General features: G+C 37.2%; 1 protein-coding gene across 3 annotated transcripts in view; it reads right to left on the bottom strand.

Moving 5' to 3' along the window:
• EXOC6B (exocyst complex component 6B) overlaps positions 1-13,904 on the bottom strand; it is a 647,056-nt gene that overhangs the window by 393,490 nt on the left and 239,662 nt on the right. For all 3 annotated transcript variants that reach the window (XM_019021027.4, XM_055378081.2, XM_055378080.2), the window contains one exon: positions 4,667-4,843. In XM_019021027.4, coding sequence (XP_018876572.1) covers positions 4,667-4,843 — 177 coding nt within the window. The remainder of the gene's footprint in view (positions 1-4,666; positions 4,844-13,904) is intronic.

Raw genomic sequence — 13,904 nt, 5'->3', positions numbered from 1 at the left:
GCAAATATACATTGCCAAAAATTAGATCAACTTATATTTCACCTTTATTCAAAAAAGCACATGGTCATAATGCCACAATAGTAACTATTATATACTGATAGCACTGTATGTACAAGGACTGTGACAAAGGCATTATATACATTATTTCATTCAATCCTCACAACAAGCCTATTCTCAGTAGATATTATCACCCTCCTTCTCAAAACTAATATGTTATCTTGAGGGCTTCCTTGCATTTTATCTTCAAATATCTCAAAATTGATATTCCTGATGAGTCTAGATCCATAAATACATTCTCAATCTAAAATGTTAACTACTTCTAATTTTTTTTAAGTTCTATCTAGATATTTAGAGAAGAACATTAACACCTGCATATGCCCACAGGGTGATTTCAATCCCAATTTCCTAAATCATATTTCCATTAAAAATCAATTGAATTGGCCGGGCATGGTGGCTCATGCCTGTAATCCCAGCATTTTGGGAAGCCAAGGCAGGAGGATCACTTGAAAGCTCAGGAGTTTGAGACCAGCCTGGGCAACATAGTGAAGCCTCATCACTCCCTCTTTTTTTTTTAATCAATTGAATTAAGCTGTTGATCAGAAATGGTTAAATATCAGCAGCTTCATATAGTCCAACCTTAATATATGATTAGTTTTTTTAAAACAAAAAAAAACCTATTCTTGTGACTCTTTTATTAGCTTAGCCAATAATAAAATAAAAATGGAGACCTTTACTAGAAATACGTTTCTTTATAACACCCTTCAGCAATCATTAAGAGACTGACTCTTAAACTTCAATAAGCTGAGGGTGGGGAAGAGAAAAAAAGAAAGACTGATTCCTTCAGATGGTTCAACATGTAAGTTGTTTTTTCATTCAAAATGACAATTTACTTTTGAGACTTCATCCTCAGTTCCCCAGGCTGTTAAGCTTTTCCCATTTCTAGTACAAACTTTATTTCAGGTTAACAATGTATTAACTGTCTATTTACCATGTGTAGAGCCATGTTCTAGGTGTTTGGCTTTTCCTACCCACCTTATTCCATGATCTCCTCTCACGCATCATTAAGCTAAAGACACAGTAATAGCCTTAAAATGTTATTCAATGAAAAAAAAGTATTAAGTATATTTGCATTGAAAGCACAGGAAAGGGTGAAAAGTTCTTCAGAGAGTAAAGAAAGTACCTAAACTTGTTAAACTAGAATTATAAAATTTTATTTAAAATGCTGGTAATACATAAGCAACAGATTTTAGAAAGCAAACTTAACTTTCTCTTCAAGTACTGTATTTATTGCCAGAAAAAAGTTTAAATCATATTTTAAAAAAACAATAGAAGACCCAAACATTCATTTGTTTGTTTTATTTATATACTAAAAAAGCTTTGTCATGTTTCCATATAGTCTTGTAACTCCAAGTGTGCTCCAGGGACCAGGAGCTCCATCCTCACCAGGGACCTTGTTAAAAAATGCAGACTCAGACTCATCCTCAACCTGTGTAATCACAATCTGCATTATAATATGCTTCCCAGGTGATTCCCATGCACATTAAATGTCAAGAAACATTGCTGGACAACACAGTTCTTAAGTTGGGTCCTAGGGGTAAAATGAATTCCGTAAACCCCCTGAAATTTCATGCAAAACATTTTGTGACAGAATATATGTACATTTTACTGGGAAATGACTCCATATATTTTTATCAATCTTTCAAAGTAATACATAACCCCAAACAGATTAAGAATGACTGCCATACAGGGATTCTATGCCACAGTTACCATGCTTACAGATTAAAAGTCACAATATTCCAAAAACTATGCAGTTCTCAATGAGGTCTGTTGAAGAATGACAAGAATGAAGGTCAGAACGTCACAGTGGGTCACGAAAGACCTTATCTGAAGAATTTATTCACACCATGCAAGAACTATGCCAAGAAACCAGTTTGGAAACATCTAAATAAATAATTCTCTACATGAGGTTTGAGATTAAGAATGTGCACTTGAAGAAGATTCAAACTGAGAAGTAAATAAATATAAGGTAGAATTTTTTTTAAGATAGAATGCCATTAGATGACAGTGAAGTGCCAAATTTTTGTTTTAAGAGCTCAATCAGCAAATCTTTAATATGAATTGCTTGATTTGAGATATGGAACCATTTAAAAATATTAACTTCCAAGTACACTCTTACAGTACTACTTTTATGAGAAACCTCCAACACATTTTACTAGTCTCACTTTCCTCATCTTCTCTGGACCTCACAGGACAAGGCAAAGAAGGAGCATGGCACAAAAATTAAAAGGAACTTACCCAGGATCTTCAATAGGTCAATGATAAAGAATGGTTTCCTTTCATATATCATGGTTTCAATGATATATAAGAACTGTGTATATATTTTATTTTTCATCTTATCATCTAACCATCTCTTCAGGTACTGTATTATCCAAGGGCACAGACTATGTCTAACCCATAAGCCACAGTATCTGACAGAATTCCATCTTGTTCATGGGTACTCAAAATGTAGATTAAAGGAGTTAGTTGGTCCTTCTTGAGACTGATGCTTTATTGTGCTACTACTGTGACTGATCATCTGTGATGGAATCTAATACCTGAAAGTTTGTCCTCCAGGGTGGATCCACATCTTAATAAGCCAGTCATTCCAGGCAAGAAGGGAGAATGCTAGAAAACATTCAGGGGAATGAAGTCCCGTCTATCTCTTTCTATCTCCATGAGTCATTAGGCCAATAGTTGGTTCATTTTACTTTAAAGTGGCCCAATAGATAACACTCAAAAGACTTTTCTTAGCTCTATTAACAGCTATTAAGAGTTCTTGCAATCCATGTGCAATAGGGATAGGATGAAACTTTCAAGCATTATTAACTATTAACGTACTTCATTTACATAATAAACATATCCTAGTACAATATAAACTTTAAAAATGATAAATAAAATTATTCACCTAAATAGCAGAAGTGTGTCCCCTCAATAATGAAACGTATATAAAAGAATGTAGTAGTTTACGGCTGGGTGCGGTGGCTCACGCCTATAATCCCAGCAATTTAGGAGTCCGAGTCGGGTGGATCACGACGTCGGGTGATCCAGACCATCCTGGCTAACATGGTGAAACCCCATTTCTACTAAAAAATACAAAAAATTCACCGGGCATGGTGGCAGGCGCCTGTAGTCCCAGTTTCTGGGTAGGCTGAGGCAGGAGAATGGCGTGAACCCAGGAGGCGGAGCTTGCAGTGAGCCGAGATCGCACCACTGCACTCCAGCCTGGGCGACAGAGCGAGACTCCGTCTCAAAAAAAAAAAAAAAAAAAGGAGTAGTTTACATTCTTATGATACCTCCTGTTCTATCAAACTTAAATGCTAAGGTTGTAGACATAAAAATAACATCTTATTTGTTTTTCAGCTCAAATAGTTTAAACATTGCCAATTCAACTTTTGAAGTCAAACAGGAATAATAATAGAGGCAGGCATAATGACAATAGAGATACATAACAGAAGTCAGCAAGGAAGAGTAATGAAGATAGAACAGAAACCAATGTTTTCTCACCACCATTTAAGGAGCAGGGATTTGTGAAATCCTATGGGGTAGAGACTACTGCCTCTACTTAATAGGTGAAGACACTCAGTTTAACGATTAAACAATTTATCCAAGACTACAAAATTAGGAAGTTTTGGGGAAGAGAGAAAAGCACGAGAGTAGTAAGGGTATAACGGGAGACAAGTATGGGGAAGAAATAGTGAATCCAGTTTTATCTGGAGAAAGGAAACAAGCACTTACAAAAAAAAGGCTACTGAGTACAAGAGTAAATGATTCCTTACACGTCAGTGGCCATTTTAAAAGTGAATGATATGATTATTAATAATTTTTTAAAACTTAAATGGCAGAGCCAGAATTTGAATACAGTCAGACTCTAAAGCTCATGCTCCTAAACACCACACTCACAAAGAGACATCCAGTTAATGCAAATGATAAATATTTAGAAAAAACATTTTAACAGGAAGTCTCAAAGGTCATAATAGTTTTATTTTTAAAAACACATTAAACATACTTCTAACAACAAAGAAAGATAGAAAAATATGTACTAGTTAAGGCACTTAATCTTATTCTTCCCTGACAGTGACACAGAACTAATCTATGAGGTTATGAATATGTCACAAAATTCCCAGTTACCCTGTAATCACTCATATATTTATTTCCTCCAGAAATGCACACTCAACTTTCTGGAATCTTTGTGTATCTTCCATCTGAGCCATTTCTCAAGGTAAAGAATCTATTTGTTCACTCTTCAGCTTTCGAAGTAACATTTTTTTGTTTGTCTGGACTAACCGCTGCAGTTTCAGCCGAGGTCACCTAGACCTCCTGTCTCTAGGTAGGTAAACTCTACTCTTCCTTTAATGTAGTTCCCAGTCAGTACAGAATTTAAAAACCCTGAAACTTTTCAAAATAGAGGAGTGAATTTAAAATTTAAATTCTCAAAAAAGAATCAGGATCTAAATTATCTTGGTATATCTTCAATTTCCTTAAATTGAGCCTTATTTGTATTCAAAATGGTATTTGATATCCAGAAGATCACACAAACTACATTATATGGACAAACTCTTCATCACATCTCAACCATACTATTTAAGCTTAAAAATAGTCTCACTTCCCCACATCAAATGTTACTTACCTCTTCATCATCTTCCTCGTCTTCAACATCCAGAATTCCTGAATCCTGTTCAGACTTGGGACTAGTACTTTCTATCTCTGTATCAAAGATTATATATGCATCTTTCTTAGATTTCCTCTTGCTACCTATTCTGGGTTGTTGCAAGACGATGTTATCCAGGTTTCTTTGCTGCTGGGCCTAGGATAGAGAAGAACACACACAAACACACCAAAAAGGTGGGGTTAGGGAGAGAGAAAGAAAGAAAAAAGAAAAGAAACAAAACTTAATTAAGCTTTCAACAAACTTCTAATTTTGAACAAATTGGTATCTTAACGAAAATACTACAACAAAAGGCCTTAGTACATAAAGTTTTAGTATCAGATATAAAACCAAACACATTAATGTATACCTTTTTAACCCTGGAGCCATCGTATTTTAACTCATTTTCCAAGTTAACACAGAAAACAGATAATCAGTCAATATCATCATAAAGCTTTTCAAATATATCCATTAAATCATCACAAAAAGAAATCTATCCAGTTTTGCCTTCGTAGGCCAGGAGATTAGTGCAAACGCCTAGCATTTATCTCTTACAAGAAAATACCACATTGAGACCATAATGCTTGGAGGAAAAAAGGGTGGGGGCTTAGAATTAATTTTAATACATTTAGGCTTAAGAGACTGTTAAAAACAGTTACGTGGATATAAGAGACCAATGAAATATAATCAGGAGAATGAATTATCTTCAGAAAGTGATTTGAACTAAGTAATCCAATAGGATTCCATGACTGTGATCTGTGGAAAGCAGGGTTATAAAGGGTTTTGTTTTTTTTTTTGTTTGTTTGTTTTTTTTTTGAGACGGAGTCTCGCTCTGTCGCCCAGGCTGGAGTGCAGTGGCGCGATCTCGGCTCACTGCAAGCTCCGCCTCCTGGGTTCACGCCATTCTCCTGCCTCAGCCTCCCGAGTAGCTGGGACTACAGGCGCCCGCCACCACGCCCGGCTAATTTTTAGTATTTTTAGTAGAGACAGGGTTTCACCGTGTTAGCCAGGAATAAAGGGTTTTAAAGGGTTTTTTCTTCTGAACCCTAGAAAAGGTAGTATAATCCCTTCAGCTTAAAAAAAAAAAATAGACTGACATGGTGGCATGGTTTCAATAGATACAGAGAAGTAGAAAGTGGGACTATCCAGAGTCAACAACAGAAGCATTAAACCACACATTATTAGAGCTAGAAGGTACTTTAATTGCCACTCAGGAAACTGAGGCTAGAAAACAAAGGATTTGCTTGAAGTCACAAGGCAAGTGAGTGGTAAATCAGAAGCTCAAAGTATGGTCTCCTAAATTTCAAATCAGTGACATTTCCACTACATCAACAGTCCCTCAAAGCATGACCAAAATGTTTCCCAAAAATGAGTTGTGGTCAAATCAACAGGAAATACTGTGTCCCATGAAGCCTTCTTATAGATATGCAAGGCACACTAACAGAATAAAAGCTGGGAGAAGTCCTATTTTAAAGAAACTTGTTTAATTTGGTTTAACCCAGCATGTTCCAAAAACATTTCCCAAGAGAACTTTCCTTTTTTCTTTCTTTTAATGTACTATTTGGTATTACCCCAAGATAACAAAGCTTGAGAATGTGACCTCTGAAAGTATACATTTCTTAATCAATATAAGATATTTCTCCTCAGTGGCAAATAGAAATTAGTTCAGGGAAAAAATCAGTCTCCAAATCTTCTGCATAAGGTTAATGAAATGAAGATAAATATAAAGTATAAAAAGTTAGTCCAGGAATGGTGAAATGAGACAATTATAACAAGGCAGAGAAAAACTTCAACTATGTGAACTAGTTTCTGCCAAGAAAATGAAAAGAATCTACATTCCAGAGATTTGAATCAATGGACATACTTGTTTCTTTGCATATCAGCCATTGATATTTTGGTTAGATTTACATAAATACATGGCTTCAGTAACAAACTGAGATAGAGAAGTACCCCAAAGCATTTAATTTAGGTTTGTACATAAGACACAATATCCTCCAAGCCTTTCAGAAACCAAGTTAAATAGAATATTCTATTTTTCTCAAAAGTAAGATGTTCTTCCCCACTTACTTCCAATACAAAATATACAAAAAGGGATCATGGACTCCGGGGCACAAAGAAAGGTAGAACTTCCTTTAAAACTTTCATATTTTTAAAAAGCAAGCTTTCAACTAGAGAGTGATCATTTGCTCCCTTAACTCTATCCTCTTGCAGTACAGCAAAACCAAACGCTTTCATAAGTCGTATTTTATTGAATCCCAAGTTAATTATCTTTCCTTCACAATCAATAAAATATTGCCAGTGTTTCAAAAGCAATGAACAAATGAAAGTTATCATCTATTCAAAATGTATGTTATGGTATTGGCAGGAGGTGGTGAAGACTAAATACTGATATAAATATATAAATACATATAATATATATTAAAATGAAAATGTGACATTGAAGTCCATGAAAATCAAAAAAAGAAAAAGCCCTTCAGAGGTCTTTTCTAACATGCTATGCTGTTTCATCAAGATCACTGATTCTATCCCTTCAGAGACAATCATTATAATAATGTGGCAAAGAAGCAGCTGACTGACTTCTGCTGACTGGGATGGAGTAGAGGGAGAGGGGTACAAGGAATACAAACAGCAGCTAGATCTTAGAAAGCATCTAGGTGTTTTCATTTTCTTAGTTGTTCATTCTATTTGTAAGTAATTTTTACACACTTAACCACCTCTTTCTCAAGAGTACTTCATATATATTCTTCTCTGATTTCCTAATATAGAGAAATTGAGCAAGGTTTATTCCTCAAACACTTATCTCTCAAATCACTCTTTCTACTCTCCCAAAACCCAGTAGCACAGGTCCTGTTTCCTATTACTAATGTGTGTTCCACCATCGCCTCATTTCCATCATACCTAAAATGGAACTCATCACCTTCCAATTACAATCCCCCTGCCTAATACAGCCAGGCTCTTCTTAAACCACATTTGTTCATTATGTCAATTAGATATAAGGGAAATTGGGGAGGTGGGGAGAGGGATTTAAACAATTCTAAACTTCATAATCTAACACTTAGATTCCACCATAATAGAAGCTAAACCTAATTTTCCAATGCACTTACCCAATACCCTCCAAGATGAATCTTCCAATTGGATGAGGCTCTACCTCCTAATACGCTGGCTAAATTTCCACTTCTATATCCTTAGTTATGCCATTTCTTTACCTGATTACCTTTCCTTGCCTCAATCTAACACTTCCTACAAAACCCAAGTAAAATTCTTCTTCCTTTAGAAAGCAGTTTCTCACTGCTCTAACTCATGATGCTTCCTCTCTGTACTCCTACCTTCAGTCAAACACGTGTTAAAAGTCTACATGGTACCAAGCGTTGTGTTGCACACTGGTGATACAAAGAAATAAGATGGAGACCCTGACCCCTGAATCTCACATCATACTATTACAGGAAGCAAATCAACAAATAAAGGATAAATATGATAAAAAATAAATATGATTTTTCAGAGATAAATGAAAAAAGTAACCATTCCAGAAGAATAAAGCAGCATGAGAAGGACTATGTATGAAAAAAATATTATCCACTCAGGAAACGGCAAGTAACTTTGTACAATTAGAGTATAGGTTATAAAGGAATAACAGGAGATAAAGATGCTATATAAAGCAGTTTCAATGTTAGAGAAACAATGAAAGAATGTAAGCAGGGGAATAATGGATCAGCTTTACAATTCAGACAAACCCTCTAGGAGTCAAGGAGTGGTCAACTGAGAGAAGGCAAAGACTGGAAATAGGAAATCTAATATAGATCACTAAAACAGTCCAAATAACATTATGAGAACTTGAATAAAGGTAGCAACAGATTATAAGAAGCAAAAGTAACAGAATTAACTGACTTAAACGTGGTACATGGAAGAGAAGAAGGAAATAAGAATAACTACAAGTATTCTGGCTGTGATGACTAAACAGTGGGGCCATTCCAAGCAATAGGAACCATGAAAATAGTAAGTTGAATGCAGGATAAAAAAAGATGAGTTCCCTAAACCTGTTGGGTATCCAGGTGAAAATGACAGTAAAGCACCTCAGTGTATACAACTCTTTCAGGATAAGAAAAACACTTTACCATTCTTAGACTGCCCCAAGTCCAGAAAGTGGCATACACATAGTAAATTTAGATATTTATTATATAAAGGCAACAGGTAACAAAAGGGAATTCATGTGAAAATGAGATTTGGCCCAATAAAAACTTATAAAAGACTTGACTTGAGTGCTTTTCTACCCATTAGAAGTTAGAGGAGAGCCCACAAGCATGACCTAACCTGGACTGTCAAACTAATTCACTATTAACACTTCTAAAACTGTCAAAGTGTGTCTATGAGGCATCTTACACAGGCCATTAAATAAACATTTATTGTGGAATGCAGCTTCCAGGGCTACCTAGCAATAAGACTCAGAGAGTTAAAAATAATAAGAATCAAAAGCTAAAGGCTCCTGACTTTCTCAACCCAATACTGACCTCTAGTGGATTAGAGGCATACAAACAAATGACCTTTAGAATAAGAAACTAGTTGAAAAGAAGATTTAGGCCTTAGAGGCCAAATATAATTATATAGGCTTCAATAACAGGGGAGAAACAAAGCTTCTTGGAGAAAGATAGGTCTTACTCTGCAACTTATTAATTGGGCAGGTTACTTCTCTCTGCAATATCTTTATCTATATATAAAAAAAAAGATTAATCAAACCTACCTCAAAGCTGCCACAAGGCTTAAATGAGAAAATACATGTGAAGTCTCTTGAATTAAAACAAACAAACAACAACAACAACGAAAAACAAAAAAAAAAGCAACCTTTACCTATCTTGCCTCTGAAAAAGAAATAAGAATTTTTTTTTTTTTTTTTTTTTTTGGAGACAGGGTCTCACTGTCATCCAGGCTAGAGTGCAGTGGCGCGATATTGGCTCACTGCAACCTCTGCCTCCTGGGTTCAAGCGATTGTCATGCCTCAGCCTCCCAAGCAGCTAGGATTACAGGCACGTGCCACCATGCCTGGCTCTGTTTTTGTATTTTTAGTAGAGACGTGGTTTCACCATGTTGGCCAGGCTGGTCTCGAACTCCTGACCTCAAATGATCCACCCAACTCGGCCTCCCAAAGTGCTGGGATTACAGGCGTGAGCCACCGCACCCGGCCAGGAATCTTGTTTCACTATCTACTATGGAAACATCTGAAACCCAGCAATATTTCTATACATAATAATTAATGACATCTAATATCACTGTATAACAAATTTTGCATTTACATACATTTCAAGTGTTATGTTTCTGTAATGGACACCATTAGTGCTCCACTTAAATCCTCTGTTTCACCTCTTATTCCAGCTACTATCAGCAACCAGTTCTGAACAGGCCTGGAAGCATCACATAATATAACCTGACATCAGGTTACTTGGATACTTGGATACTTACAGTACACTTCTTGCTGCCTGCCCTAGGACTTTTCTAATACCAGAATGTGGAACCCCACAAGAAGTACTTAGCACTCCTGCAGCACAATCTGGAAGTAAAACAACCCTTGAAAAGGAGCTGACAGAAATGTTTCTTTGCTTTGTTCCTTCCATAGTCAGTTCCAAAAGTCCTCCCAGAGAGTCCCGTGGATTAAGCAACCAGACTGCCCTAGAATTGTACCATTGTACTGACTCTCCCACCTTCTCTTTTCATTCCTCCTAACTCTTACTTCTGTTCCATGAGATCATACAATTGAATAAACCAGTCACATATCAACTCCGCAGGCTAAGAGAAACCAAAGCTACAATAACATCCCATCAACAATACAGTAAAGTGGAATTGTGATCCCTTGTTTAGTGTCTGAAGCCCAAAGGATAACCATGAAAATAAATGTCAAAATCAAGATAGGAAGAATCCAAAGATGCCACTTCAAGTCTCACCAAACAAAATTAACTGTAAAAAGGCTGTAGTTTCAAACCAGGGTTTTTTCACACTTATCAGGACTGGCTCTGGACTCCATCTTTCTTTGGCAACCTACTCCAGTATCAGATTCGAACAAACAAAATGAAAACAAAACAAAAAAGTGATTTAAAATGAAGGACAAAGACCATCTTCAGATAATCTCAAAAAAGTTATTTGTATGTTATTGTCCATAGGAATGTGTTTATGTGAACACATGCATGTGTGTTTCATGTGATATTTTAAAACAAATAAATAGACAAATAGTTTTCTTACACCTTCATCATGACCCAAAGGATTTCCATCAATAAGGTTATTATACTTAGGACCTTTTTTATTTAAATCGAGGAAGGTGGTCACTATACCATCTTTAAAGTTCTCATAGTTACCCCAGGCCCAAGCAGATCTCCAAGTTCCTCAAGCACTCATCTCCTGGACAAGGAGTTTGGGTTGCCTCCACCTCCCGCACCCTGCCCCTGCTGGCCAAGGCAGAGAACTTGGGACCAAGATTTCCCTGCTCCACACCTAGGCATACCTCTGGGCACTTGGTGGCCCCCCACTGGATTCTCCTTCAGCACTAGTGCTTGTGCCTTCCACTGGCGGACCTGTAGGTGGGCCTGCTGGGTCTGACCCCTCCCATCTTACCCATCACTCCCCTAACCCCCAGGGCAAAGCTGGGAGCTGAGACCAGGGTGCACTCCACAGATCAGACCATTGCCTGAGGCAACAGAGAGCTTCTCCCAATAAACAAGGGTCAGATATATACCTAACCACATTGGGCACAATCAGCACTGACCCATATGCACCACCTACTGGCTTGCAAGTTCAATCACAAACTCAATATAAAATCTGCGGACAGAAGTTCATAGGCCATAGAAGAAAAGCCAAAAGACCCTGCCCAACATTCTCTGTAGTTATAGGCCTTAGGGAAGGTGAAAGAGAAGGGGAAATATATATATATGGGCAAAAAATAAAAATTTAAAAATTCTATCCACACAAAAATGATTACAGGCCAGGAGCAGTGGCTTATGCCTGGCTGTAATCCCAGCACTTTGGGAGGCCAAGATGGGCTGACTGCTTGAGCTCAGGAGTTCCAGACCAGCCTGGGCAACATGGAGAAACTCCATCTCTAACCATAAAAAATAAAAAAATTTAAAAAAGCTGGGCACCTGTGGCTGTGATCCCAGCTATTTTGGAGGCTGGGGTGGGAGGATCACTTAATTTCAGGAGGCGGAGGTTGCAGTAAGCTGAGATCATACCACTACACTCTAGCCTGGGTGATAAAGTGAGTCCTTGTCTCCAAAATAGAAAAGAATTACAGAATATTTTTTTTTTTGAGATGGAGTTTCGCTCTTGTTGCCCAGGCTGGAGTGAAATGGCACAATCTTGGCTCACTGCAACCTCCACCTCCCGGGTTCAAGCAAAGAATTACAGAAATTAGAAGTCTCAATGTCTCCAGCTAAGAAGGAAGCAGTACAAATATTCTGGCACCATGAAAAATCTGAATGTAGTGACACCACCACAGGATCACACAGGCTCTCCAGCAATGGTTCCTAACCAAAATGGAAATTTAAAATTTAGGGTTGGGGAGTGATGGGTAAGATGGGAGGGGTCAGCAGGCCCACCTACAAGTCCCCCAACTGGCCAGGCTGATCTCTTCTTTAACAAATAAAGAATTCAAAATGGATTGCAAAGAAGCTCAATGACATCTAAGAAAAGGTTGAAAATCAACACAAAGAAACTTCTAAATTAATCAAGGAAATGAAGAGAAAGATAAATACATTAAAAGAAATTAATTAGAGCTTCCAGAATTGACAAACTCACTTAGGGAATTTCAAAATACAACAGAAGGTTTTAGCAACAGGCTGGACAAAGTGGAAGAAAGAATTTCAGACCTTAAAGACCAGTCTTTAACCTAACCCAGTCAGACAAAAATAAAGAAAAAATAATTTTTAAAAATGAACAAAGTCTTCAAGAACTATGAGATTATGTAAAACAACCAAACCTATGAATTACTGGCATTCCTAAGAGTGAGGAAGAAAAAGTCAACAACCTGGGAAACATATTTCAGGGAATAATTATAGGTAACCTCCCTAATCTCACTGGAGAGGTAAACATACAGATATTAAAAATCCAAAGAACACCTGCAAGATACTACACAACAGGAACATCATCAAGGCATATAGTCAACACACTATCCAAGGTCAACTCTGAAAGAAAAACCTTGATGGTAGCTAGAGAAAAAGGTCAAATCACATACAAAAGGATACCCATGAGGCTAACAGTGAACTTCTCAGTAGAAATTTCACAAGACAGGAGAGATTAGGAAAATATTTTCAGTATTGTTACAGAAAAGAAACTTGAACCAAGAATTTGATATCCAGCCAATTAAACTTCATAAGCAAAGGAGAAATAAAATCTTGTCCAAACAAGCAAGCACTAAGGGAAGTTGTTACCACTAGGCCTACCTTAAAAAAGATCCTCAAAGTTCTCTGTTTTTTTTTTTGTTTTTGTTTTTGTTTTTTTTGATGGAGTCTTACTCTGTCACCCAGGCTGGAGTGCAGTGGCATGATCTCAGCTCACTGCAACCACCACCTCCTGGGTTCAAGCTATTCTCATGCCTCAGCCTCCTGAGTAGCTGGGACTACAGGCGCACGCTACCATACCCAACTAATTTTTTGTGTTTTTAATAGAGATGGGGTTTCACCATGTTGGCCAGGCTGAACTCAAACTCCTGACCTCAAGTGATCTGCCTCCCTTGGCCTCCCAAAGTGCTGGGCTTGCAGGCACGAACCATCCGCACCCGGCCCCTTAAGGGAGTTCTAAACATGGAAACAAAAGAACAATACCTGCTACCACAAAAGTATACTTAAGTACATTGCCCACAAGACCCTATAAAGCAATAACAATAGAAACTACAAAGCAACCAGCTAACAATTTCAATATTAACCTTGAATATAAAGTCTAAATTCCCTACTTAAAAGGCACTGATATGCAAGTAGGGTTAAAAAAAAAAGAAAACAAGACCCTTCCATCCTGTCTTTAAGAGACCCATCTCACATGTAATGACACCCATAGGCTCAAGGGATTTGGGCCTACTCATAGGCACAAATAGAAAACAAAACAAAAAAAAGCACAGGCTACCATTCTTATATCTGATAAATCACACTTTAAGCCAACAACTATAAAAAAGGACAAAGTAGGGCATTATATAATGACGAAAAGTTCAATTCAACAAGAAAACTTAACTATTGTAAATATGTATGCACCT

This window comes from Gorilla gorilla, chromosome 12 (assembly GCF_029281585.2).
Source record: "Gorilla gorilla gorilla isolate KB3781 chromosome 12, NHGRI_mGorGor1-v2.1_pri, whole genome shotgun sequence".
NCBI classification, from domain to species: domain Eukaryota; kingdom Metazoa; phylum Chordata; class Mammalia; order Primates; family Hominidae; genus Gorilla; species Gorilla gorilla.
The sequence above is the reverse complement of the archived record's forward strand: the minus strand, read 5'-3'. Positions and strand labels throughout refer to the sequence as shown.